Consider the following 27,468-nt stretch of genomic DNA (forward strand, 5'->3'; position numbering starts at 1 on the left):
GAGTGATGTTACATTTAAACCTTTTTATTTTCCCTTTTTTCACTTATTTTATAATACAGAAATCTGATTCCACTATGTTACTCCTCTGGACATGGATGCTCTCTGAGTAAGCATGGCTGATCCATGACTGATCATAGCCCAAGGGTCAGTTCAAGTCTGAAAACTAAACTTGAAAACACAGTTTGTGTGGTGGTGGGGATAATCATAGAGTATGTTCCATGAAGCCTGAAACCTACATATGACTGCCTAGAGTGGCCAGAAATGTCAAAGCAAGCCAGTAACACACATGACTTTGTGTCATAGAAACATCCTTTTTCTTTCCCCTTCTGGTGCAGTATTATTTGCTTTACAGAAATTGTGGCTACAGAATTCTCTCGTACTAGTTTTTATGAAAATAAGCAATATATTCTTTAACCCGTTACATTTCTAATTCCATAATACAAAAGGACCTATTTTGTTGAACTGCCAGCAGTTCTACTTACAAACCATTGTAGGAATTACAACTTTGTGTTTTGTTCTTCTGTAGCTAGTTGCAAGGTAATGGTCCATGTCCAGTTATGTTGCTATATCAGAAGGCTTGAATGTCTCAAAAAAATCTTAAGGGATGCAAAGGTATATGTCACTAGATTTTTACAGCAGAAATTGCAAATTCTTGAACTATTTCAACACAATTGGTTCAAAAACTCTTTTGTGAACCAAGTTTCCACATAATTCTCTTGGCCAGGTCATTTTAGAGTCTTATTATGAACTGGCATAGTCTGAAATAGTATCCGGCTTAACCACAAGTCTCAGCTGAGGGAGACTTCATGTAAACAGCACAGAATAAACACAAATGACTAAAATAGTGTTGTGTGCTACAAATGGTTGAAAAGCTCTTAAGATGTTAGCACAGCTAAGCCCAACTTAAATAGTCCCTGAGGCAACCAGCAAAAGTGAGTTACTCTTCTGATGTGGCCGTCTACTGAAAGCATAGCAGAACTATACCAAATACATTTGTGGTAATTTAAAGTGACCTTTAAATATGAGGGTTACGCTGGAGACTTCTTACACATGTTCCATGGCATTTGCATTCTCTTTCTTTTTTTTAATGGTAGGTGCTACTGATTCTACTCTATAGTCCTTCTTAGCAAACCATCCCAAGTGCAGGAAACTGCATTTTGCTCTCACTTGCCCCTTTCGTCCTTGGTGTTGAAGCTGGCTCAAAAAGGACCTTTCCCAACAGCTGAACCTTAGGTGGTTCATGAGGACAATGTGTCAGTTTGAAGAGACTGGAATGTTTGCTAAAGAGGATGGGTTATGAGACAGACCAAACTCCTCTCTCTCAGCAATTGTAAATTCAAAATTAAGGGGCTTTAACTGAGGAAGTGTGGAAAAACCAGAAGAAATAACAACCCTTTATTAAAAGATATATGTATGTTGGCAAGAACAGTAACAGAACACAAAAAACTAGGCAATAGTCCTGTACCCAGAAGTTCCCTTCAAACAAAAGAGAAAGTCTGAATGAACACTTCTCTGTCCTTTAGCACAGTTCTGATCACGGTCGGCAGGGGGCGCTGTTGGATCGCTGGAGGTGCAGGGCCTGCAGTGCTCGTGTTGGCCTGCAGGGGGCGCTGTTGGGCTCTGGCGGTCACCACACGGGAAGGGGGGTATGGGGGTGGTCTCGGGTTGCGGGAGAAGCCGAAAAGAAAATAGGGACCCTTCCCCCAGTGGAAGGAGGGGGGAAGGAAAACAGTTCACCCCCACAAAACCCACTGTTGTCTTCAGATGACGGTGTCCCAAGACGACTCCTTTCTTCTCCCGGTGAGCACAAAAACTCTCCGATGAGAACGCAGCAGGTCCGGGCCAGAGTCAAAGACAGCTTGCCCACAAAGTCGAGGCCAGCAGTCAGGGCTGACCAGGGCGGGAAGCCAGAAAGCCCAGCCTCCAGGCCTTCTTTCCAAAAGCATGCATGCAAGGCCCCGTCTTTGTCCCAGAGCGAGAACTCCGCAGTCTGACCTCTCCCTTCTGAGGAAAACCAGCAACCCTCCCCCCCCCCAAACTCCTCCCCTCTCCCCCCAGCCTCTGATGGGCCATCCATTAGCAATGCTGCTTTGCTGGGCTAGATCTTTTGTAAGGCTAATTGCCTCCCTCCTCCCTTTCTATTCAAACTCTGTCTTTCCTACAGTGGGGGCAGGGGGAAGAAAAATTCTCCCCCTCGGATTTCTAACCTATAACAGACAAGAAGTATCATTCTTTGGAGATGAGGGGTAAAAGACTTGATGCACCTCCTATGGCACTGGGCCAAAAGAGTGAAACACAGCATTAAAGGGGCAGAGGGTGAGACTGTTCTTGAGTGCTCTTGCTCCACTGACTTCCATTTTCCTGCCTTTCACTGGGTGCTAAAAGTACTGGTGTTGCACAGGCTAAGATCCCAAAACGGTATTACAGAATTCATGTACTACTAATGCATGTAATAACCTAGAAACTAGTTCTAGATCAAACAGTGTGAATGGAGACTATTCTCTAGGAAGGCAAGTGGATGTTAAAAAACCCCAAACAAGCAAAAAACACAAAACCAAAAAAAAGCCATGAACAATGTTCTCCACTCAAGTCTATGTCTCATAAAGAGCATATTTTCCTGTAAGGGCTTAGGTATCAGGTCTTAACTGAAAGTTGAAGGTGTCATTCTTTACAGTTCCCATCCTTGAGCTTTTTAGTATGCTGAAAACGTCTGCTTCTTAACAAATACATATTTTTTTAAAAATCTCAGTCACATCCCATGACCATCTCAAAGCATGCATAGTGTATTGCAAGCAGTGTAGAAAATCATGCATTGAAAATTCTGTCAGCTCGATATTTCAGAAGTAATTAATAGCTATAACCTGTACTGTGAATGGCTGAACTCTGATGATCAGAGAAGTATTATGGCCATCCCTTTTAAGGAAAAAGGCAAAAATTATGTTTTTTCTCTCAGGCCACATGTGGATGTAATCAACACTTAGAGCATACTGTACTTATCTGTTGGAACTGCTAGTTCAAAGCCTTTTCATCAAAGCTGTCTATGTGGAAGTACCTTTTTCTTTTGTTAATATGCATAATTTTGCAGAAGATACTCAACTGTTTGGTCAAAAAGCCTACATGTATTCTGGTCTTGCATCTTAGATATAAATTTCCTGGTGTCCTGTTGGGAGATATGTATGTTGTTTGTGCATGTTTTCAGATGCCTCTGTGGTAATACCGTGTAATATTCTATCTCATCTATTTGTTGTCTAGTACTTCATGTAGTCAGAGATGCTGTGAAGCTCCTTGTAATGATCCTGATCATCACACTGTTTTATCTCCTGTTGCCCTATTCTCCCTGTTCTGCTAATTCATTCTGCTTTGCATTCACTAAAAGGAGAATGTCAATGATATCACAGGTCCCCAAGGCCAGCAAAATTTTGAAATTAAGTACTAATAACAATCGTGCAATTGTAGGAAGGTGAGGGAAATTTGGAAAAGGAGGATCTATATGACACCAAGGTAAAACAGCAATCCCTGGACAAAGAAAATGAAAGGAGAATGTGTTCTTGTTGAAATTAGGGCTCCAGTTTGCAGTAGTCCCTGTGACATGTTTATTTGATGCATTGTCCTCCATAAAATGCCATATTTTTCACTATGAAAGCTAATGTTCTCCTGTCATAACTGGCTGATGATTCTGGGTCTTAAGAGTTGGTTTGTAAACTAGGAATGTTATTCTGAAATGTAGCAGCCATCCTTCTCACTCATTTGCGATGGGAGAGAAAATTACTTGCCACCTCATAGGACCAGACTCTGTACTTTTATTGCAGACTGTTATTCTGTCCTTGTATGAACATCATTTTATTTTAATTCTGCATATACACATAGAAAATGAAGGAGTGGGGAAGGCAGTGTTCACTTTTTCCTTGTTTGTTCCACTAAGAGAAGCTAATGTAGTTTAAGAGACAATTAAATTCCATCAGTGTGCCATTCTTTTCCTCTTATTTTTCTCTTATTTCTCTTTGCCAGCTTGTAGCAGAATAATGTATGTAGGTGTCATTTTTTGCATCTTTAAATCTGAACTCTACAGATAATGCTACATTTCAGTTTGCACCCTGGCTTGTATTCAGGACTGTCATAGCCTACTGTAGCAATTTATTTATCATGTTGTTTACTAAATCATTTATATACTTTGGACAGAGCAGAAGTGGCTGCCAGCAAAGCTTAAATAATAACTTCATTACCCAGAAGCATGAGAACACAATCAGGAGTATGCCACAGTTTTGTCATCTTTTGGCATCATTGGAGAGCAAAAACAAAGCTTACAACTGGTTTAAATGGCAAAAAAGTATTTTCACAAGGGATGATATTTTACCCTTGTTATCATATAAAATTTTCTATCAACAGTCTTTATGATTCCATTTTAAATTCACTTTTATTCATGGAATAAAAGACCCCATTGAGTTAGTTATTTGTCCTTGCTTTTCTACTTATCTGTCCTTTTCATTTTTGCTCTCTTATCTTTGTACCTATTTTATCTGTTTCTTTTCCTGACGCGTCTCATGAACTTACTAATTTTTCATTCATGTCTTTTCTGTGGACTTATTTCTGCTTTGAGCTGCCTCAAAAGTTATTATAAAAGGTAATTATTTTAATTATCCATACATAAATAATTTGCCATTCATGCTAGACTCTATTGATTATTGCACTTTGTTCCTGCCACTAGTCCTGTTCTTCTCGTTTTGTTACCTCTTTAGTGTACCGTTTCTGGAGTTCAAAAGTGCTTTTGGACAGGGATTATGCCACTGTTTCTTCTGAAAAATGACAAACTGGTGATCATTGATATATTCCTGATATTTTTTGTGCTCTGTCTTTTTTTTTTTTTTAACTCCTATAAAGAAAAAGCGTTCACACTGGATAAGAGCTCTGAATCTTTCTTCAGGCAGTATGCTATTGATGTTAATTTAAAAAAAAATTGTCTGAGCAGAGACTCCAGGACCAGTCCCAGAGATTGTAGGACTGTTGAACTCTGGGGTTGCAAACTTTGAAAACTCATCTGAAGAGTTTCAGCGAACTCCTCTGAAGAGGAAGCAGAGTTACTGTGAAGGTAGACAGAAATCTGAATTTCCTTCTCCACAGTAGCTATCTGTGATGAATGGTAAATGCAAAGTAGCTTTACTTCTTTCATGGGAAGACTGAAATGGTCCCAGTGGCTGAGGTCACTGCGTTGGAAAAACAAATTCTCTGTTTAGCTAGATGAGGCTGTTTTCATTTGGATTTCAGTGGTTTTGTGGAGCAGCTAACACGTGGTAAAACTTCACACTCTGTTTTCACCACACAGACATGTTTGTGTGCCCATAGTAGGTTTGCACGTGAAAAAAAGCCAAAATAACCAAACCAGAAACTTCACTCAATATGGTGACATCACAAAGAAGTTTCTAGAAGCCGATAGCAGTATCCCTTTACTGCGACCGTTCACATTTTATTCACAGCTGGGGATTGTAAAAGCTGTGCAGATTCCTCTCATAACATGGCATCTGTTAAGAGTTGCAGCAGGACACATTTCAGGTGTTTGATGGGTAGATGCTGTTGATCCACAAGATGGCATGTTAAAACTGTGCTTGATGTCTCGAAAGAGCAGGATCTAAACACTGTTGTGTTAGTGTGAACTGGGGCTAAAAGCTGTGTATTTTGGACAAGGAATAGAAAGGAAGAGCTATTTCAAATTGGAACTAGGAGCCATTTGAAAAGTGCTGTCTATTTTTGCAATGCAAAATTTGAGTGTCACGGAGAGAGAGTGAGGAAGAGCCCTTTTCTCTCTTACCACTAGAAGTAAGTTGGTATTTTTTTTTCTTGGTATTGTATTGGATCTACATTCATGACATGTCAGTAAGTGGACACTGATTTGCTACCTCTTTCAGAAAATTATGAAGGGCTTCATAGAAACAAAATACTCATTTTGACCAAGAGTTCTTGTTGTTTGGGGATTATTAATTTAAATTACTTCAGCTTAGGTTATTCAAGATTTTAAATGTACTTGGAGGAAAGAAAACTCACAGTTGTATTTTAAATAATGTATGTTTATAATTAGTATTTTTACTTGTATTGTGTGCAGGTTTTTACTGTAATAAATTGAAAATTTTTCATTCTTGTTAGCTTTCTTTTAGCTTTCATACTATTTACAATTCATGTTTACTTCATTTTGGACAATAAAAGATAAGTTAGTTTATTGTTTGGCTCGCATGTACTAAGCTTTTTAATATATTTGAATGACAAACTGCACAGAGAATGTTAAAATTCAGATACAATCCTCTTCTTTTACATGGAAGAAAATAGTATAAATATTTATTTTTGTAACATATTGCACTCTCTTCTGCTTTTGTTGAATATGCTCTGATGTTTCACTCACCTGATTTCTGTGTTCTTCTTAAGGGTCTGTTTTAGAACGTATAGAAATATATGAAAAGGCTGTTGCTGACTTTAGCAGACGTCAGATTAAGCAGTCAACTGTTAATTTTCCACTAAATTCACACTTTTGATGGCACAAGGATCTCTGTAATATGAATAAAATCAAAATCATCATTGATAATATTATCTTTATGTAAGAGTTAACATATTCCAAAAATTACTTCTCTATTCAAAATTTTCTCATCAGCTCTGTAGTGTTTCCAGTCTGAAAAACATTGAGTGTATTTGTATAGTCTTTTTGAGGGTTTTGTTGAGAACAGGTAAAGTCTGGTTCAGCTTTTTACCATTATTCCACAAACTTTCATCCAAACTCCCCTTCTACCTCAGAATAGAAAAATCTGAATACAAAGGACTATTTTTTTCCGGTCTCTGATAATTGCTCTTCTTTCAATTACCTGACTATTGAAATGTCTGAAATGTTGCACATACAGTTTTTTCCCAACAGTTACTATGTTCCTTAAGGGTGTAGTTATGAAGAGAGAGCTAATTGGTGGAAGGAACATTCTTCTCTCAGCAAAAGGCATTACCTTTCCCAGCCATTCAACTTATGTAAGCATTTCATACACGTGCCAGAATCGTTTCTTATCTTTTGGCTAAATGAGTGACCACAAGAGATCGGATTTGTATTGGGTTACAGAGTTAGGAACTCATTGACCCGAGTGAATTGAGAAAAACCTGTTTTTGCTGCTACTCGTTTTCCATCATCTGCCACATTTCATCTCAAGAGGACAATACGCAGCCTCTCACTGAGCTGTTAAAAACAGATTTGTTACATGGCTCCCTGGCTTACAGAGCCATCCTACAACTTTAAAAAAGTTATATTTGGATGGAGTGTAACACCTAGAATGTGAGAGAATTGATTCTGGGACTAGAACAACCCAAGGCAGTGTTGCATATCTATGCCATCCTGGAACAGAGGGATAATGAGATACTTTATGCTTATACAATGTTTGTGATCGTATACCTATTGCACTTTTTAATTCTGATCATCATTCCGTGTTGAATACCTGTAAACTGTGTTCTAAATAGGGATTATAAATTAAGCCCTCCCTCCCCCTGTAAACCCTTATACAAACAGAAGATAATTATGTTGATCTCCTTAAAACACGGGTATAGCAATATCCAGTTTCCCCAGTTCACAAATCTTTCAGTGTAAAATATTCCAAATTGGTACTACTGCTAATGTAAAACCTCCCCTTTGAAAATTACTTCCAAAGTTTTAAAATAAAATGAGCTTTTACTTTTACATAAGAAGGGCAGGAAATATGCATAGTTTGATAGATTTTTTTTTTCTTTAATAAGGCAAGTATTTTGTTTGAATTTCCCCTGCTGTTGTTTTTAACTATAGAAATAGCTGAAAGGTTAAATCCAGCCTTTCAGTTCCTCCCTGAGGGACTTCTTTGTAGTCTCAGTAAATTTGCTAGTAGATTTTAATATATTAATGAAAGAATGAATGTGATCAATCTTCAGTTACTTTTTTTTTCTTTTTCAAATGTGGCAATCATTGAAAATCTTTATGATAAAAGAAGGAGCTTAGACTTTTCCAAAAGTCTTCTTTGGTTCTTTGTCTGTTTTCTTGATGTGCTTTGCATAACATGACTACATACAGCAAATCAGTTATGCCAACACAAGGGGAAATTGGTTTTGTGGAAATTATTCATGTATTTCTTACATAAAGAGCATCATCTTTTCTGCTCTTTAACATTTGTGTATTTACAATGATAAACAGATTAGCCTGTTGTGACAAAAAGTGTTGGTATTTGTGACACTACTATGTCATAAAACCTATCAAAAAGCTAATGTCAGTTCTAACTGAGGCATTGGAACAACTCTGTTACAGTGTTACAATTCTGTATTTAAAGCTTTTATTAATAATCCACATAGTTTACTTAAACAGAGAATAGACTCTGTTTCCATAGTACTGCAGATTAAATCCCATCCATTTACCATCTCTGAACCCAATAAAGAATGTGATATTTGTCTTTCTTTTCTGGCTCTGCCATCTCTAAAATAGCTATACTGATTTGCAGGTTTGCAGTTGGCAAGCTTACCTAGTCTGTAAATGTAAATAGTCATTACAGTTGCTAAAAGTGTTTTAAATTTTACTCATTGGTAAAGAGAAAAAACAGTAAAATATATATTAAAGCCTACTTAAAAAAATCTCTTAGGGAGGAAAAATAGTAAGTACTAAGTTTAAATATGAAATTTTAATTCAACTTATAACCATAGTTATACGTTGATTATTTATTATAGTCTGATTATTTATCGTGATGTAATCACAGAGCATTTTAATGTTACTTGATCTAGATAATAGTAGTAACACCTGTCCATTATAAATGCCAAAATATGTGTAGAGAGTATGTCTGTATGTAATAATGTCTGTATCACTGTAGATTTTTTCTACTTGAATTTTGGTAGTTATTCAGTGGCTGAAACCTGTATGGAAGCAATAACACTGTAGTCAGCTGATTTAAGGGTATTATGTAAATAGTGTTCAGAAACTTATCTCTGTATCTGGGATTCTTCACGTTCCATAAGCCACATGTGATCCAATAAAGAATCAGTTAAAATCTTCCTTATCTTGAACTTGTGCTCTGACATTTTATTAAATCATGATTTTGGTAAAAGCTGACCAAGACTCATTGCTAAGTATCATGCCTTTCCTTTTCTCTGTTTCAGCTGAGACAATCCCAGTCATACTGCACAGACACAGAATGCCTTCAGGAATGTGAGTAACTGTTCAGATCAGGTGCATGGAGGTAAAATAAACAGCAGTAATTAAAATATAGTCTGACAGGTCTTTAAAATGCAACAGTTGATTTAATGTTATAGGAACATATTACATTAGAACAAATATAACACTTGCATGTTGGGGAGGTAATTTGTGAGAATCTGTGATGTGGGTGGACATTTGTACATTGGAAGCACTGTGTGGAAACAGCGTTGGTGAGAAGCCTGAAGGTGTTGATATACCAGTACGACCATTAATCAGGTCCCAAGCATTAGTGAATCTTCCATTAGCCTCCAAATAGGATGATCTAGGGAATGATAGGGGAAAATTTGGAGGGGGCTTTATTTGATCTCCTTACAGGCATAGCAGCCTAACCAGTGAAGACTAGAATGGAGCACAGACCCCCCCACATACACGTGTTCACAACTGGGGCTGGGTGACACTGTCAATACTGTGAACCCTCTACTCCTCTGTGAAGGAGCTCCCCCCCCCCAGCTTTGACTCAAGGTGACATGCACTGTGACTGTATTTCTGTTGACTTAGTGGCTGTGTAGGTAATGAAGCAAAGGGCTGATGTGTACACTTCCTTGGAATTTGCTTCGAAATACATCAAAAAACCTCTCCCAAACAGTGGGACAGTCAAATGTTACTAGCATCTGCAGTGAAGCATAGCTGGTTAGAGCTTATCCAGTAATGAAAGCTTGCCCTGAGGCACTGTGTTTACACTTTTCATGATCTAGAGAGAACATTGCCAAATGTTTATAAATAAAAATGAAATGGATCTGTTTTTCCTATACTGTTTTACCGATTGAGCATATGAACTCACTGAATTAGCTTGCATCAGGACTACTGTAATGCTGAGGGAGCAGTGAGCACCTGAGCAGTGTTTCTGGAAGCAAGAGCTGCTGCTGCCATTGTCTTCTGCAGGTCTAGGAGAAGTGCAGGCAAAGTTTCCAGGATCTTGGGAAGAGAGCATGCCTTTTTTCACTCTTCGTTCCTCCCTCTTCACTCCCCTGTGAAACCTGTTTAGAGATGGGCATCTAACTCGGACTTGCTCTGCGCTCTCCCAGTGTGAAACCACCTCAGACTCATTGCCATGCTGGGCTGAAGAGAGAAAACTATGTAAAACCTGGAAAAAAAGACAGTGGGACACAAGTCCTGTAGAGTACTGCTGGTTTACTCTTTCTTTATGGGCTTTCCAAGTTAAGCAGTCCGTGACTTCCCTTACCCCTTCTCTCCCAGATGCACCTGTCCAGGGCCAGACTTTTTAGTCTCCCGCACCTTAGACTTCTATGTCTTTTTTTTTTTAATCACAGACATGTAGGAGAGGGAAAGCGGCAGATGACGAGAGACAGAATATTTTCTCTGTTGGAAGTAGACACAGACAGGCTGTGCTGCTTTCTGAGCTTTAGTCCACAGTCAAAACCAAGCAATGATAGGTCTTTCTCACTCGAGCCTTGGGAGTCTTGCGTCATCAATATTTATGAAGCTCTTAGACGAAAGACTTTATAAATTAGTAAGTTGTGATATGTGTGGGCACAAAGCTTGTGGGACAGCTTTCATGTTACCAAGCTGTAGTACAGTGGAAATTTGAATGGTTTGCGACAAATAGCTTTCCATCCTGAAAGAGATCCTTGCAATGACTGTCTGTGCAGATGCAAACAATTTGGCAGCAATTGTTCCAAACCAGTGGTTTGTTTCAAAAACCAAAGCAAAAATTATAGAGTAAATCCTCTCCTATGTTATTATATTGCCTTAAATTTAGGTCCAGCAAAGGTATTTTCCTGCTGATGCAATGGCACTGCCTGCCTGTGTGTCAGATTATTTTGTGGTGATTCTGTGCTTGCACCAGTCTGTAAGACCCCCGGGAGTCAAAGGCAAAAATAAACAGATTAAGCCTGGAGAAATTTCTAGAGATGTTTTCAGAGGCAGATTAAAACAATTCTGGGCCAGTCTTCTGTCTGTTGCTTCATCCTGTTCTGATGAGCTGTACAGTGATGAGCTTATGTTTGGGGCGGGTCTCTTCTTCCCTAAGTCCCACAGCTCCATTTCCTGTTACTTGCTGACTTTGATTCCTCATTTCAGAACCTCGATATGAAGAAGCTTGTTTCACTCCCACCCATTTGCTCAGTTCCAGGATTTGGTCTTCCTTTTGGAAGCACAGCTGGGAGTGTTGTCATACAGATTCTTAAATTGCAGGGTTGTGGAATAACTGATCAGATGTACGTGGTTTTGTTTTGGGAGACGTCAGGGCTGGGGTTCAGCCAATGTCACAGCAGTGTCATGTGTTATGATGTTGCTACAAGCTGGAATTTCTCAGAAACACCTCAGTTGATTCTTCCTGAGTATGCCTTGTTTTTTCAACCCTTTGATTTCTGTTCTTTTTTTAGATTTTTGGAGCCATATCAGAGCAGTAGTACCAGGGCTTCCTCATTCACATTTTTATGTTATCTATAAATTCTTATTTATTGTTGTTGGCACCATTCTGTCATCATGACTACTCTGCGGAGAGTTTCCTGCCAGGGTCAGGACCAGTGCTTTTGGAAGCATACGGAAAGATGTGAGCACCACTTCAATAAGCATTTGGGCACGCTGCTTCATGGCTGTTCCTCTGCTGATTCTTCGTCAGAATATCTGCTGTGATGTTACAGTGTGTATCAGAGTCTGGTGACTGTTCCCTTAATTTCAGTGGCTGCCTTGCAGAAAAAAAAGGCTGTAAGTTTTGAATAGGCATTTAATATTCTCTGGGGAATGCTTATGCTCAGCAAATCAGAAGATCTTAGTTTCCCTTGAAGTGAAGAATAAGAGTGATAATTCTTTTCTGAATTCTGTCTAATGCAAGTGGAGCATGGAAGTTCTCTGACGTGTGTGGCAGTTGCAACATCAGTGGTTCATCCAGCCCAGGGAGGATCCCAGCTGGTACTGATCTGCTCTGATGGCTCATGGCCCTTCACAGTCAGCCTTCTGTGTCAAAGGAAATGAGGGGTTACTGCGTGAGTTTTTTTCTGTGTTCTAGCAATTCCCAGATGTTGTGACCTTGATTTGCCACCTTCATATTTTCAACACTATTGTCAGTGCTCTGCTAGCTTGTAATGTGGTCAGAGATGACTGTCTTGAATGTTGTCTACTCTACTTCCAAATTTCTATGTAATTTAAAATGCATACATATCTGTGATTCATCTTGAGTTGTACTCATCTAGGGGAGTCACAGCCGCTAATCTAACAGCATGAAACATCTGCCAACTCTTCCCTCCCTTTTCTGGTAATTCCCTTCTCTCTTTCTCTGCTTCAGTCCTTTTTGGCTTTTTTCAGGTTACTTATCCCTGCCTTTGAGAGGGTTAGCTTGCTGGCATTATCTGCTGAAGGTCCCACAGGCTCTTTATCTTCCCTGTTGATTCATTTGTAAGATACCTTTCTTCATACAATTTCTTGCCTTTCTTTCACAGAACAGACAATGCTTAAAACACCATGAAAAAAGGAAGACACGAGTCAGAGAGCCTGCTTTTGCCTTTTCACATGCAGATGTTAAACAGTAAAAAGATCCAAAAGGAGATATTTCTACCATGAGAGGGCAGACAAAAAGCACCACGTGGAATATACTTTTACAGTAATAGAAATACAGTCTATCCTCTTTTTCTTTAGAATGCAACCTTCCCATTTTTCTCTGAGAGAATACTCATTTATGTGTTCTAGTCTGTGTTTCTACAGGAAAAAGCAAGTCCAAGAACTGTATGTCATACATGGAGCAACAAATAGGATTCACCATAGTCATTAACTCCCATGGGAGTTAATCCCGTAATCTCAGAACAGCTCCTAATAAAGCTTTCTCCTGCACAGAAGTAATTCAGCCATGGTGTAAAAAAAAAAATAATTCCAGGTTACCACAGGGGCACAGACTCATTCAGAAGTGTGTGGATATATATGTATGCTGAGCCCAGGGGACCAGATACTCTAAAAATAAAGATCTTGGGCTGGATTCAATGTTGTATGGAAAGGTAGGTTAGAGACTGTGTTTCACGTCACTGGGTGACATGAGAATATGTACTGCTACATTCTGTACTAGTGGCTATCTCCTGGGCATTGGAGGTTAATAACCAGATCCATCCATCAAATTGGGTGGTGGCAGGAACATTCATCTCAGAACAGGACAATCTTCTGTCTGTCTGGAAATACCAGAAAATACTATCCACCAGTGCTCTTAGAGGATAACCTTTATTCTTCAAGGAATCAAAAAACCACTTCTAAATTATCCGCAAAAAATATCCATTAAAGGCACTGTGGCTGTGAACTATTAAAAAAAATATTTTTTTTCTTCTGCCCATCAGCATGAATTCCATCCTGCTTGGTTTCAGCTTCACTCAACTGTTCTTTATCCATAAGCTGGCCTTATCTGATTATTTTGTGATCTCAGGGATGGCGGTCTTTGTAGTAAAAGATTGTTATCTTCTAACTCCTTTCAGTATCTGAAACAGCTTCTTGTCTGTTCTCTTGATTTGTGATGCAAAGCTTTGAAAAGTGTGTTTCACCCCAGCTATATGAAACTTTGCTTATCCTCATTTCCTTAAGACATTAAAGGAACAGATTCTGAAATACCTCCCATCCTTATTAAAGCACATGGTCATTTGTGAGAGATGTGGGTTTAACGGTTCTTGAATAGTGTAAACAGTCTTGTGGCTGTTTCAGTATCTGGTGTGCCTTGAGTAGGTAGTACAGGGCCAAGCTGTGTTAGATCAGGTGTTGTCTTGCTTAACTTAGTTCGGAATGTTTCAGCGCATTTGGTTCCATCTAAACCACATTGCAATGCAGGCTGGAAGAAACTGTGTCTTGCATGAATGCCTGTGGTTTCCCTCTGTGGTTCATTCTGCTCCCTTCCCTGACCTGTAGCATGAGCTGACCCAGCAGCACTTGCTCTATCCCAACTTTTGTTTAACCACAGACCCTAAGTGCACTAAGGTTCAGCAAAAATTCCAGAAGGCAGTCTGACTAGTCCCTGTTTCTCTGCATTGTATGGGGAATCCTGACTAACAGATGAGCTTAATTTTCAGTATTCCACCAAACGCTGAGATTAGCTCAGACTGGTTAGAGCATGGTGTTAATATCATCAAGGTTGTGGGTTCAGTCCCTGTAGGGTTAGGTTTGATGATCCTTGTGGGTCTTTTCCAACTCAGAATATTCTATGAAATCTGTGAAATTTCTACTGGGCTATGTACATGTATGCCAAAGCAGGTACCTAAGGCTTTCTTACTTGTTGCTGAAGGTAGTCTCAGGGTGGCTATTAATGTTGTCTGGAAGCCTCAAATTAAAGCAGTTGTTCTTTTCATACCAAAGTATATGCTAGTTTCCTGGATTTCATATATAAAGATCATTCAAGGTTTAAAATATTGATATATGATACTGATAACAATAATATTCTGCCCAACAACACTGCAGGTCTAAACTTTTACAGTCACAATTCCACATGCTTTTTGAATCAATTATGTATAAGAGTTTAATGTCTGTATTTTGGACACTGAAAAGGCAAGAACGGTTTCATTTGCTCATACATGTAATGGTAGTGTTTGTGTTGTGAGAAGCATGAGCTTCTATAATACATGGGTCTTTTTCTCCTTTGACATTTTTAAGTGCATGTGATGTCAGTAAAGGACATCAGTCTGACAGCCCCAGCTCATGAAACTTTATTCCCAGGACAGCAGTGTGGTGAATGGCATAGCTGTGAGCTTCCCCACAGTGCCCCTCTACTGTGTTAGGAACAAACCATTTCCATAGCAGAGCCTCTGTTGGAAATGCTACCCAGGAGGACGGTGATGAGAGTGGTTCTGTTGTATCAGCATCAGCCTCAAGGAAATTACTCCAGCAGCTCACTGGGTATAAGTCATCTAGCAAATGTTAAATAAGAACAACTTCCAACCAATACTGAATCCAGACTAGACTCCATAGTGAGATGATCCACACGAGTTGAGACAACTGAAAAACCTGACAGACACTAGTGTCTCTGGGGAGTTTTCTGAATGTTAAAGTTTTCAACTTGGGTAATAAAATAGAACAGCTCTTCTCTTTCTGAAGGTTATTAATTATAGCTCTCTATTTATTGCTCTGTATTAATTGATGATCATTAATGAAGCTGTTAAAACTTTACATACTGTGATAAAGATCCATGTAAGTACTATAGGTAATTAACTGTACATTGGTTTACACTTCAGCTGACAACATTAGTTACTGTTTTATTATTTGAAATTATGTGTCAGAGGAGAAAAGTTGTTTTAAAATGTGCAGGTATTTGCAAGAGCTTGTTGATCCAAAAAGACTAACCACCCATTTCCATCCTGAGGGAACTTTCTAAGTTTATTTCTATGTGTTGATGACTCAAACATTGTATATGAAAATTGGGTGTAAAATTTTTACACTGTGTTCCTGGGCTTCACTTTTTAATGTATCTCTACGGCACTTTTTCCTTTCCTGGCAGATACATTTTTCTTGATGCTAACAGAAATGCCACGTCATGAAGATCTGACATATTGACACTGACACTTGTTTGAACAAACTCTCAAGAAATAACTTACAGCAGTCAACAAATTGATAACCATTAGTTTTTTCCCTTCTTGTAGAATTAGAATGTTCTCTGTGTGGGGCCTAACAATAGAATCTAAGCTCTCTTTAGTCATTTTCTTTTATTTGTTTGAGGCAAAAAACAAAGACCATCATATATACAGGTTTTTTTCCCACATAAATATATTTTGATCAAGTTTGATTTCTTAAACACAAAGTGTGCGTTTGTCATCTCCAGGTCACCAAGAGTTAATATGAACTAAGAAATACTCATGATGATTCTGAAAAGACCAGTGAAATCTTATGAAAATAGATTCTCTTTTCAAATGGATAAGAAATGTGACAAAAGAACAGTGTAATGCTAATGAAGAATTAATGTCTCAAAGTGAAAATGAGGGACTAACCAGAAAACTCAATCAAAAAGTATTTCAGGTTTTTTTTCTGAGACTTATATTGCATTTTTGTTTTCATTTGGGGAAAAGAACTCTGCTGTCACTCTGTGTTATAACTTGAGTTTTCCTTATCTGTAGTGCCAGGACCAAACTCATCCAGTGACAATGGCATCAGCTTCGCCATGATAATGATGGCATGGGTGGTGATTGCACTTGTCTTGTTCTTACTGAGACCGAATAATCTAAGAGGATCAAACACACCCGGAAAGCCAACCAGCCAACATAATGTAAGTGCATCTTCAAGGGAGATTCTATAATAGTAATTAATTTTTTTCTTCTGGTTTTCCCCCTTTATTTTCTTGGAACTCCATTAGAAATTAAAATGAGTAAAACCAAAGTGAAAGTAGAATCACGAAGGCCAAGTGTGAGGCCTGCCATGGGATGGAGCAGGCATGGGTGACTAAGTGTGGATCATAATGTCCTCTGGACACTGTCTATCCCTGCTTGGAACTGCCTTCTTATGTGTGAGGGGACAATCACACCTTTAAGAGAAGTCAGTAAACAAAATTACAGCATAAAACAGAGAAGGTGATCTTCAGAAAAATCCCTATCGATGCAGGAAACAGTATAGTTCTTTGGTGCTCCTTTACTCTAAACATTTAAAGACACACTGAAAGATCATAAAAGAAAGCACAGTGTAACGCTTCTGAGGTCTTTTATTGCTAAATCCTCTTATGTGAAACACTGTTTCTAATTCTATACCTGCTTTTTTCTTTCTTTTCCTCCTTTCTTCCCCCAAGGGACAAGAACCACCAGCCCCACCAGTGGACTAGAGCGTTCAGTATTGGAAAAGTTCAGCAGCTAAAACCTTGCATGACCAAATGAACGAAGTGACCAGATTACTCCTAACACCCATTCAATACTGTTTTCTTTTCTCATTTGTATAGAGCAGAATTATCATTCAGCAGTAATCTTCATGAGCTGCTTTTAGCAACTTCAATTTTAAGTTAATTTTTGCTTTGTATGTTATTACAATTCCTAGTAGATTGTAATTTGAATAATGATAAGGCATTGTGGGGGTTTTTTGGTTGTTACTGTTACTATGGACGTTCCACTCAGTCTCCTTCTGTTACAGTGATCTTAATTTCTTTGATGCGATTTCTGATATTCATTGAAAGAAAAAGAAAATCCCAGTGCATCTATAATAATGGAGGGTTACTGACCTTTCTTCAGATTAATTCGTATTTCTTCTCCAGTATGCTTTTGAGAGTTATATTATGGTTGGAAGCATTAACTTAGTTATGTGGTGAAAAATAGAAATTATTTTATATTTGACCTGGGTCCAGAGCAACTTTTAGTCTGGTCTTTGGACCATTAACATAGTTTTCAGGGTTGTTGGCAAAAGCACAGATTGTCCACTAGAATTATAATCTTTCCCTGTGTGCGCACATAAGTGAATGTGACAATTGCCACTGTCAAAGCTTTGACCTATATATTGGGAACTTTACACAGAAGATTATACCACCAAAAAAACATTAATTTTGTCTTGTTCATATATATATATCTTATTCAATATGTTGTCAAAAAATATATTCTAAAACCAGATGTGTTTACTTATAGACTTTATGAAAAGAGAAATTTAGTAAGAAGAACTTGGTAGAATTTTTTGTCCTGGTATAGCCTTTTAATAATTAGTACCTTAACAAGTTTTTAGCCATGACGTAATGTATATTGGACAGGATGAAATCATACCAAGGATTTACCAAGGTTACCAACTTTTGGTATACAACATGTTCTGAATTATTCAGGTTTTTTTCACCTGTATGTTGTCAGCAATTCTTAACATTTCATCCTTATCTACTAGTTGTAATTGTAGAATAACAAACTTGCAGATGACCACATATGGCATGTCTTTTCCCTCTAACGTTTGAGTGTGTGTGTGGTGTGTTTATGTGTGTGTATGTGTGGCTGTGCACACACCTGTGCACGTCCCATTGTAGCAAATGGGAATGAGGTTTTTTTATGTACGTTAATTTAAAAACATTTTAAAGATGTACAGAAAAGCGACACTGTATATTTTTCTTGTTCAATTTGAAAAATTGATGAGAATAATGTAAAGAACATTTTTATGTTACCAACATGAAGCTTCTTTCCTTAAAGGTCAGTAGAACAGACATATGGGAATTCAAAGCCTTACTCTACAAACCTTTATTCCATGAGGACTGTAGTTACGGAGCTGAAGGGACTAACTATTAAAGTGCAAAAAGGTTTGTATTAACAGGCTCTAACAAAAATCTTGCACCAGATCCCACGGTTGACAGATACACGGTTTTCCTCCTCAGGGTGAATGATGGGCCAGCTAAGCCTCCTGGTAAAGGTACAGTGTAGACTTGAAAAAAGGCTTCTGTGATTTGGTGTAATTGACCTTTGAATTTCTATGAAATAGTATGCTCCTAAGCATAGGAGCATGTATAAAAAATTAAGTAAAAAAAAAAAAAGATTGGGCCAAGTGCTCTCTTTGACATCAGTGCAGTGCCATGTAAAGTAATGAAACCGCAGCAGAGAAGCTGAGAGAATTTATCCTGTTATGTCTAATAGTGTACAGGCCACAAACACTGTGTAAAGATATCACTGGGACAAGCACTCTGAGTGCGCTTGCTTTTTGCCTTCCATGTACATTTATATTTGGGATACTGTTTTGATCAGAACAAGTAATACAGCATCATTTTGTTGAACCAACAAGGAAACATATATAATCTCCAACAGTGACCTTTTCTCCAAGGATTTTTGGCCAGAATTCTTCACTATTGGAGGCATAAAACAAGTTTCCAGTTGATTAAAAAGCCAACTGAAACATTCTTCTATTCAGACAGAGCACCACTCCTCATCCTGTTGGAAGTTGGTGAGATTTACAGGAGATGCTCCTCACTTGTGAGGATCAGTCTTCCTTTACTTAAATGTCTGTGTACGTATTTATAAAACTCACCATGTGCACCCAGCTCTAAGAGTCTTGACAACTGAACTTTTTGTTCAGAGGAATGTTGTGTTTTACCTTTAAATGAACTATCTTTGCATGATTCCTCTAAGTAATTGTCCCAGTGATTTTATACATGTATGCTTTCCTCATGTAAATTGCTATTTTAAAATTTTCTATGTAAAAGAAAAAAAAATTGGAAATATTTTATTGTAAAGTGTTTTACTAAAGAGCCAGGCCACTATCCCACATCAAAACATATGCCTTTTAAATTCAGATACTGTCTTCAAGATAAAACCTGTAGATCACCACTCTTAATTAAAATAAAAGTGACTAACCGTAGGACTGTACTTTGCCACTCTTATTTGTGTTAAATGGTGCCTTACTCATCAAGTAGTTGCACTGAAGTTTGTGGGACTACTCTGAGATAAAGTACTAGTAGCAGCTTTAGTAAGGGTGGCAGAAACCTGGCCTTTAGTTATATAATTTGCAATTAAATAATTGTATCATGGTTACAGATGTTTATGGTAAATTTTGAGAAGTGTGGAAGAGATTAGTGGTATGAAAAGCTCCAAGATACGATCAGTTCTGTAATGATGGTTTTAAGCTTGGTTAGTAAAAGATGCCAGTTGTAGCAACTTGGGAAATATGGAGGGAAGTTTACAGTTATACCTTAGCTTAGAACTTTGTTAAAATAATAGTATTTTTAGAGTCTGCTTAACACAATTATTATACTCTGAAATGAGAAATCATATGTATTCATGTATTGTCTGCAGATCACTTAGCCTTGTAATATCCATGATTGAAGAAGGAAGAGTGATGATGTCATGTACTTAATGTAAATCAGTGGTTTAAAATATCTGAATTATGCCAAACAAAAAATCATCTGTGCCATTTGCGGTTTCCTAGTAATCTTTTACTGAGTACTTGGATTGGGGTAAAGGGCTTGTACTATGCACTTTTTATTGACCTAACAAAATAAATAGCAATCATTAGTAAACTTTTGTCTTTGTCTTTTACTGCACCAACCTATCAATTTCTAAGGTAATTGGAAATCATCTATAACTAAGTGTAGTAAAAATAGTGTGTCACCTGTGTAAATTTTAAAACGTAAATTCTAACTTTTCTGATGGACACTTGTCTTCTGTATGTATCTCAAGCAAGCCAGAACAAATTACAAGCAGGTTCCAAGGTTTAAGATAGTTTGATGACTAACATGGATGTCTCTGCCTTTTGCTCTTTGAAGTAGTTATGCAACCTAAGGAGTTAGAAATAGTACAGTAAGAAAAGTGATGACAGAGGCCAAATATGCTGATTATGTTGCTTCATTTTAGATCAAATCCTACTACTTTGGGATTTGTAGTCTATCTTCTAGTTCTGTATCTTGGCAGTGTTGAACCCAGAGCTGCTCTGAGGAAGGAAGATGCTGCAATGGATCCAAGGCAGCATGTAGGAGTAGCGGATACCTGCTGCTTCCTCACTGTTCCCATGGAATGCAGCACTTTTCTTCCTCCAGAAGCAGAGCACAAAATGCTGAGCACCACCTCAGCAGCAACTCAAATCCCTCGTTAGGGATTCCTGTTTTAATCCAAGGAAAAAAAGGAGAATGCCAGGGTAGCATTAGGGTTTAAAATATTATTATTTAAAATAATATACAGTTATCCAGAGATAGTGGCAATAAATACCACTAATTCAGAATCATAAACAAAATCAGAATGTATTTTTAGTAACAATAGTAGTAATAAAAATTTTGTAACAAATGCCTTAGGCATTTGAGTTGATCTAGAAAGTATATGATCTTAATCAGAGATCATTAATGTATGCTCATCAAGATTTACCCTTTTACTCAAACATGACATTATAAATAACCCCTAAAACCAAAGCTAAACTTTACTTATAGGTACAACAACACAACTCTTACCAACTTCCAGGGAGTTACACTTGGAACATCAGCTGGAGATTTGTCTCTTCGTACAAAAAGAGAAACTGAACATGTGTTACTTGATCTTGTATGAAAATTATTGCCAACTCCCATACCAAGCACTTTGTAGTAATATATAATAGCTAGAAGAATCTGACTTCCACATTGCCTTTTTAACATGGTTAAGGAGTGTTGACCAAAGGGGCTGTCTGAAACAAATGTATTTCAATATTTGACCATGCATATTAATTCACCATATATATCCAGCTTTTTAAAGGTTTCACTCTTCTTGCTTGTATGGAAAATTATACTGTAAAATATTTTATAAAATGTTACTTCAAAATACAGCAATAATTTGTAATCAAAGATCACAAGTAGCAATGTTTTTTAAAAAATCTTTTGCATTTATGGGTTTTGTTATTTCATCCTCCAAGCTATAAATGATGAAACAAAGGAATAATTTCTGTGACTAGTTTTCAGACTTACACCTGGCTTAAAATTCATGAAGATTATTAATTTCTTCTGGTGCAAAAAAATACCCTAAAATGTAAAAGATTCTAGAGATGAGAAAATATGTTTCCTAAGCAGACCAACAAAAAACCCCACCATTGTACAACATGCTGAAGGTCACAGCCATTGGTTCAATATAAAAAGCAAATCTTAGAAAAAGTGTAAGAGAGAAGTTTAGGGCACAACTTGTAGATGAAATGATACACGATAAACTGAATATGATTAGCAGGAAAACAATCCAAAGAAGCCCCCACAGGACTGGACACTGTTACACCAAATACTGCATGCAACACATTGCAGTCTGCTTTCTTGCGATGATGAATAAAAATCCGGTTTCTTCAGCTCTCCTAGTGATTTAATGCAGCCTTGTTTGAAATAAGAAATCCAAATAATCATTTTCCCACTTCATCAAATATTAGCTTGCAGTTTGAATCACAAATGCATCTTGTCTCTGACACTCCTTCTGGCTGTATGCTTCTGTTGAGCTTCAGTATGTAAGGGAGAGATTCAGCCAAATTTGCTTTTAGCTAGACTGTAACAGTGGATCAAAACTTCACCTTATGTTATGTGAACAACTGTTAAGGCAATGGGACAGCTCAGCTGAGTAAAACCCTTTAAAGAAGGGCCTACAGGACAACTTCTTACCAATGGGGCTGTGATGAAAAGCCGTACCTTATCTGGCTGCTCTTACTTCCGTTGCATTAATTTTAGCATTTAAGTTTTCTATATTGTGTTACTGAAATGGCTGTTACACCTGAAATGGCTCTTCTGCTGGGAGCTGTAGGATGCCCCACGTTCAGAAAAGCAATGCTGAGGCCCACAGCACTGGTTCTGAAGGAACAGCTTTGATGTCTGGTGTGAAGTGTGTGGTTTCCAGAAGAACATCAGAAGAGAAAACAAAGGAAAAAAAAGAGGCATTTACAAAACAATAGACAAGGCCATCAAATGTAATCATGCCTGGAAGGAAGTGTGAATAATTTCTGTGTATACTGAGAGATTTAAATAATCTAATTAGAGGAAGGTCATATACTGGAAAACAAAACATTGTCATGCAGTACCTTAAAGAAGAGGGTCTGAGAGGATGTTCTCATCAACGTTTTCAGGGTGGCCTTCCTCTGACTTTTAAACATTATTTTAATCCTGCATGGCTTTTGTTTTTTGTTTATATTGCAATATTGTCCATGAGTCCAGCTGAAATTATTCTCCATATGTTTTGGGCCCTATGCAAACAAGGCACATTGAACCTGACCAGAAATTCGCTGCACAATTGCACTTTGAGGTGCTGGGTGTCACTAACAAAAAAATACTGTATTATATTAACATAATGGGCAACTGTCAGAATGTTTAGCAATGTCGAAGTTCCAGTGAGCCAGAGAAGTGGAGATGAGGGGAGGGTTTAAGTAGGGACATGCCAGGCAGAAAATGACTCTTGCAATGACACATAATGTTGGCTCTGAGCACACGTAGGAGCTTGGGTTCTCAGCTGTCTGTGTTCAAAAATGGCGTATGGCTTGGTTTGTGCAGCTGTTGGAGCCTTTTCAACACTCATGCCCAGTCTCACAAGTGCTGTATAATCTCTTTAGCTGCATCTCCTTCCTTCCTTCCTCTTAGTGTTGTAAAATACAAAGCATGGATTCAAATACTGATCCAACTGGTCTTCTGGGCACTTTTGTGCCTCAGCCTAGGACTGTTCCTGAGTACCTCAGATTTCCTGGTTACAGGTGGGGTGCCTCCCAGTTGTGTTGTGTCAAAAGTTAAAGAAAGGCTTGAGAGACAATGGTGGTTGTTGAATCTGTGTCAGATGTCAGTGTCACAAACTGATTACACAAACACAACTGCCTTTAGTTAATGATCAGCTAAATGTGGTTGGCAATTAGTCTGACATTAAACACTCCCCAGACACGATACAAAACTTCTTTCATATCCAGGGTTCCTTGCTGGCTTTTTCTCTCACCTCCAACATTAGTGTGCCAAGAGATTACACAATCATGCACTCACTTGCTCTTCATTGTCTTCCCTCTCCTTCCCCTCATCCTCCAAATCCTTCGTAAATCATGACTTCTCCTTTGCATAACTTGTACATGAGAGGTGAAGAGTGGCATCTCCACCCACCTTTGGCATTCAGATCGCCCTTTGCTTGGTGGTTTCTGGAAAGGCAGAGATGCCTCAAACCTACTCTCCAATATGCTGGAAGAGGGATTCATCTGATCTGGTCAACTGCCAATGCTGAAGGAAAACATACACCTGAAATCCCATTCCTCATGGTATTTAAGTTACTAATCCTGCAATGCGAAAGTGTTCACAGCCTACACTGAGCCTTCAAAAAAAATGGAGCAGAACTCACACTTTCATTTTAAAAAATGGCCAGCAGTGGACCAGCCTCATCTACTTCGCAGCACCCCAGGGCTGTGTCTCCAAAGCACCAGGCTTCAGGAGGTTTAATGGTATGCCCTAAAGCCTTATATAAGCTTTATTGCCTCTGCACAGTGTTGTAAAAAATTCTGCATACTGTTAAATGATGGGTCTGCCTGAATGGAAAAAACAAAGAATACCTCATCCAGTAATTCAGAATTTTCGCTGTAAGAAGAGGGAAGACCCAAACTCACTGCTCTTTCCATTGCAGTGCCTTTGAGGCCTGCGTTTTCCCCCGCCTTCATCTCAGGAGTGTAGGCTATAGGGAAACAAAAGCAGCCCTCATCATCCTTTTCACAGAATCATTTAGGTTGGAAAACACTTCCAAGATCATCTAGTCCAACCTTTCAGGGTTAAGCTGTGCTGTTCTGCAGGAATTCAAGATCCATGTCCCAGGCAGGGCTGTGACAGCCTATCATGAAGATCCTTTGCTGTGAGGAAAGGGACAGGGGTCCATTGCCTTATCCAAGGTCTATTCAGACATTCGACACAGCTCTCAAATCATAGACTATAACCCAGACCTTTCTCCTCCCAGGAAAGAGCCAGGATTACCAGACGTGAAAAATATTCCCTTTGAAACTCTTTGGCAAACTAGCATAGTTGCAGGTGGAAAGTTAGATCCCCATGTTTCTTTATAATCTCCATGACACAGCACCCTCCTGAGGCAAGTATGCCTGAACCTCCCCACCTAGGAAGTCTGAAGCTTTCACACAGTAGCTAGGAGGTTTTAGCTGACTAATGAACAACTACCCACACATAGAGCAGCAGGCAAAGGGAAGTTGTTCTCACACATGTGGCCTTGCACACAATCACTGTACCCTTGCTGTTTGTAGAAAATCCACTCCGTGTGTCAGGCACACACGAAGTATGCTTACCAACACCCTCGGGGGACCACTTAAAGGACCTGAAGTGGGTTTGGCCGTGCCAAGATAGCAACAGGCATATACAGAGGGACCAGATAATGATCTTGCAGTACAAATGTATGCATTCATGGCTATTCTAAGACCAAAGGAGATAGATAGGGAGTTTGAAGAGGATGGTATAGGTGAGACTGACTTGGTAATGACAGCTCACTGAGCTTCTATTTGCTTTGCTTAGGTTTCCTTGGAAAAAAAGTGGACGTGTTCAAAATTGAGACATCTATGCCAATAAGCAATGAGAAAAGGCATGACTTGTTTTTACTTCAGAATAAACACAGTGAACCCTGCACTTTCGCCAGGCAGTTTTTGGCTAACCACGCTGACTCTGCCAGGATCCTGCACTGAGACTGTAAACCTCAGTAGGCTCTTTCAGTAGAAACACACATATTTTACAAGCATTTCTAAAGGACCTGTGATTACAGTATGTACTCGGATGGACACAGATTCTCTTAGGGAAAGATCAGATTCTCCAAAGTAAAATAGTAACAGAATAAAATACAAACCAGAAACAATTATTTAAATTTGTTTTATATACTTTAACATCTATGGACAAAAACACCATGTAAGAACCAGGCAATTCTTTAGTCCCTTTGATAAGAACATACGTGTATTATCCACCTAGTCTGGCAACATTTAACATAGAAATTGTAATCCGTTAAAAGCATAAATCACTACAATATTGCAGATGCAGCAAAAAACCACGCCACTCAGCTTCTGGGAGATGCAGTATAAGTGAACATGAATGCACTAGAGAAGAAAAGACTGCAGATTTCTCACAATCTTTCTGCTCCCAAAGTCAGATGCAGTATACTAATAACAAATCATATTTACACAAGAGGCAAGAGTAGTATCTGAGAACTTTATTACTGCTAGGCAAGAGGTCCCTAGGCAGTGCACAGATCACAAGGGCAAGAGTGCAAGCTCGTTTTATTTCCTTACTCTGGGCAATGTTTGCAGCCTAGACTTTATACCCTCTACTTTACTGTTACCTATCCACATTTCCCTTCACTTCCCTTTGTTGCGACGGCGCCGCACTACAGGAGAGAGAGTGAACACTTGCTTCACAGTAAGCTTAGCTAAAGGACAGAAAAATTATTCGTGCGCGTATTCAACCACCACAATTAAGTTCTCTTATAAAAGCTCCGCAAGGCAGAGGAGAGGAGCAGTTTAGCAGCCCAGCCCCACTGCAGGCCCAGAGTCCCCATCCGTGCCCGGAGGCCCTCCCGCACCCCGGCGGGACGGGACCGGCCCTGCCCGAACGCCCCCGGCCATTCCCGGCCCCGCGCCGAGCGGGCGGGGCGGTGCCGCCCCCCGCCCCCGGGGGAAGGAGGAGGCGGGGCGGCTTCGCTCGGCGTCCCCGCCATGAAACAGCCGCCTCGGCCCCGCGGCGGCCCTTTAAATAGCGGCCGCTGCCGCCGCCGCTCCCTTCGCAGTGGAGCGTCGAGCTGAGCCCGCCGAGCATCCTCCCCGGGCATCCCCGCCGCGTATTCCCGCCGCAGCGCTCCCGCTCGATCCGCAGTAAGTCTGCAGGCTGGGGCTGCGGTGCCGGCCGCGGGTCCCGCCGCTGCCGCCCCGGGGGCCGGGGGCGGCCGGGAAGCCGCTCCCTTCCCGCTGCGCTCCCAGGGATGGAGCCCGCGGGGTCGGCCCGGCCCGGGGAGAGCGCGGTCAGCTCGGCCCGCTCCCTTCGCCGGGGAGGAGGCGGGAGCTGCGGCCTCCTTTTCCTGGCCGAGGGGCTCCGGGGACCGGGCGCGGCCCGGGGTCCCGGCCCGGCCGGCTCTGCCCGCGGCCGTGGGGCCGCGCCGGAACGCGCCGTGCGCTGCCCGCGGCGGTGGGCGCTGCTCCTGCCCGGGACTGCCGTGGCATCAGCAATTCCCCGGCCCCAGGATGGTGGCGGCGGTGGCAGGATTCAGAGCGACCACAGAAACGCTTCCTCAGCCGTCTGTGTGTGCTGGCGCTCTGCTGGAGAGGGGCAGACTCCAAAGTCTTCCCGGGTGGGAGACGGGAGTAGCGGTTCGTTTCAAGAGACCAGCTGTAAAAAAATATTTCTGGGGCAGCATAATAAAATCTGAAATCATCAATACTGTGAGTTACTTGAATTGTTGGCCGCTGTTTTAATTTATAGCTCCTGATTTTCCTTTCCCCCCTCCTCTTATCAGAGCAATCATGTTTGAAATTAAGAAGATTTGCTGCATTGGTGCTGGTTATGTCGGTGGGCCAACTTGTAGTGTTATTGCCCAAATGTGTCCCAATATCAAAGTGACTGTCGTGGATGTCAATGAGGCCAGAATCAATGCCTGGAATTCAGATACACTCCCAATCTATGAGGTAAATGTCACTGTTGTCTCTTCTTCCAGCCAGTGTTGCATTTGCTTGCTTCCTGCCACATGGCATTTCCCCATAGCCCATTTCTGAAGCTTGTCAAGTTTAGCACAGTAATGCCCTTCAAAAAGTGTATTCTGGAACAGCTGCTTGTCACTACTGCTCATTAAACCAGATTTTTTACATAACTTAATATGGCTGATGCAGACAGGTATTAATGATTATATGAAGGGCTTAGTAAGGAAAATGTAATTCTGTATATAGTGAGTTGTGCTAAATCATGCTGAGTTTCTTTC

The 27,468-nt window shown here is 39.8% G+C and overlaps 2 protein-coding genes across 6 annotated transcripts in view; both read left to right on the top strand.

Annotated features, from left to right (window-relative positions):
- SMIM14 (small integral membrane protein 14) overlaps window positions 1–20,090 on the top strand; it is a 54,769-nt gene extending 34,679 nt beyond the window's left edge. For all 5 annotated transcript variants that reach the window (XM_017817878.1, XM_017817797.1, XM_017817963.1 and 2 more), the window contains 3 exons: window positions 9,127–9,175; window positions 16,255–16,403; window positions 16,917–20,090. In XM_017817878.1, coding sequence (XP_017673367.1) covers window positions 9,127–9,175; window positions 16,255–16,403; window positions 16,917–16,949 — 231 coding nt within the window. In that variant the 3' untranslated portion in view covers window positions 16,950–20,090. The remainder of the gene's footprint in view (window positions 1–9,126; window positions 9,176–16,254; window positions 16,404–16,916) is intronic.
- A 6,147-nt stretch (window positions 20,091–26,237) lies between these two features.
- Window positions 26,238–27,468, top strand: part of UGDH (UDP-glucose 6-dehydrogenase) — a 15,584-nt gene continuing 14,353 nt past the window's right edge. Inside the window, exons 1-2 of the mRNA XM_017811319.1 lie at window positions 26,238–26,371; window positions 27,010–27,178. Coding sequence (XP_017666808.1) covers window positions 27,017–27,178 — 162 coding nt within the window. The 5' untranslated portion in view covers window positions 26,238–26,371; window positions 27,010–27,016. The remainder of the gene's footprint in view (window positions 26,372–27,009; window positions 27,179–27,468) is intronic.

The sequence above is a fragment of the Lepidothrix coronata genome, unplaced genomic scaffold, assembly GCF_001604755.1.
Source record: "Lepidothrix coronata isolate B3197 unplaced genomic scaffold, Lepidothrix_coronata-1.0 Scaffold0, whole genome shotgun sequence".
Classification (NCBI taxonomy): Eukaryota; Metazoa; Chordata; class Aves; order Passeriformes; family Pipridae; genus Lepidothrix; species Lepidothrix coronata.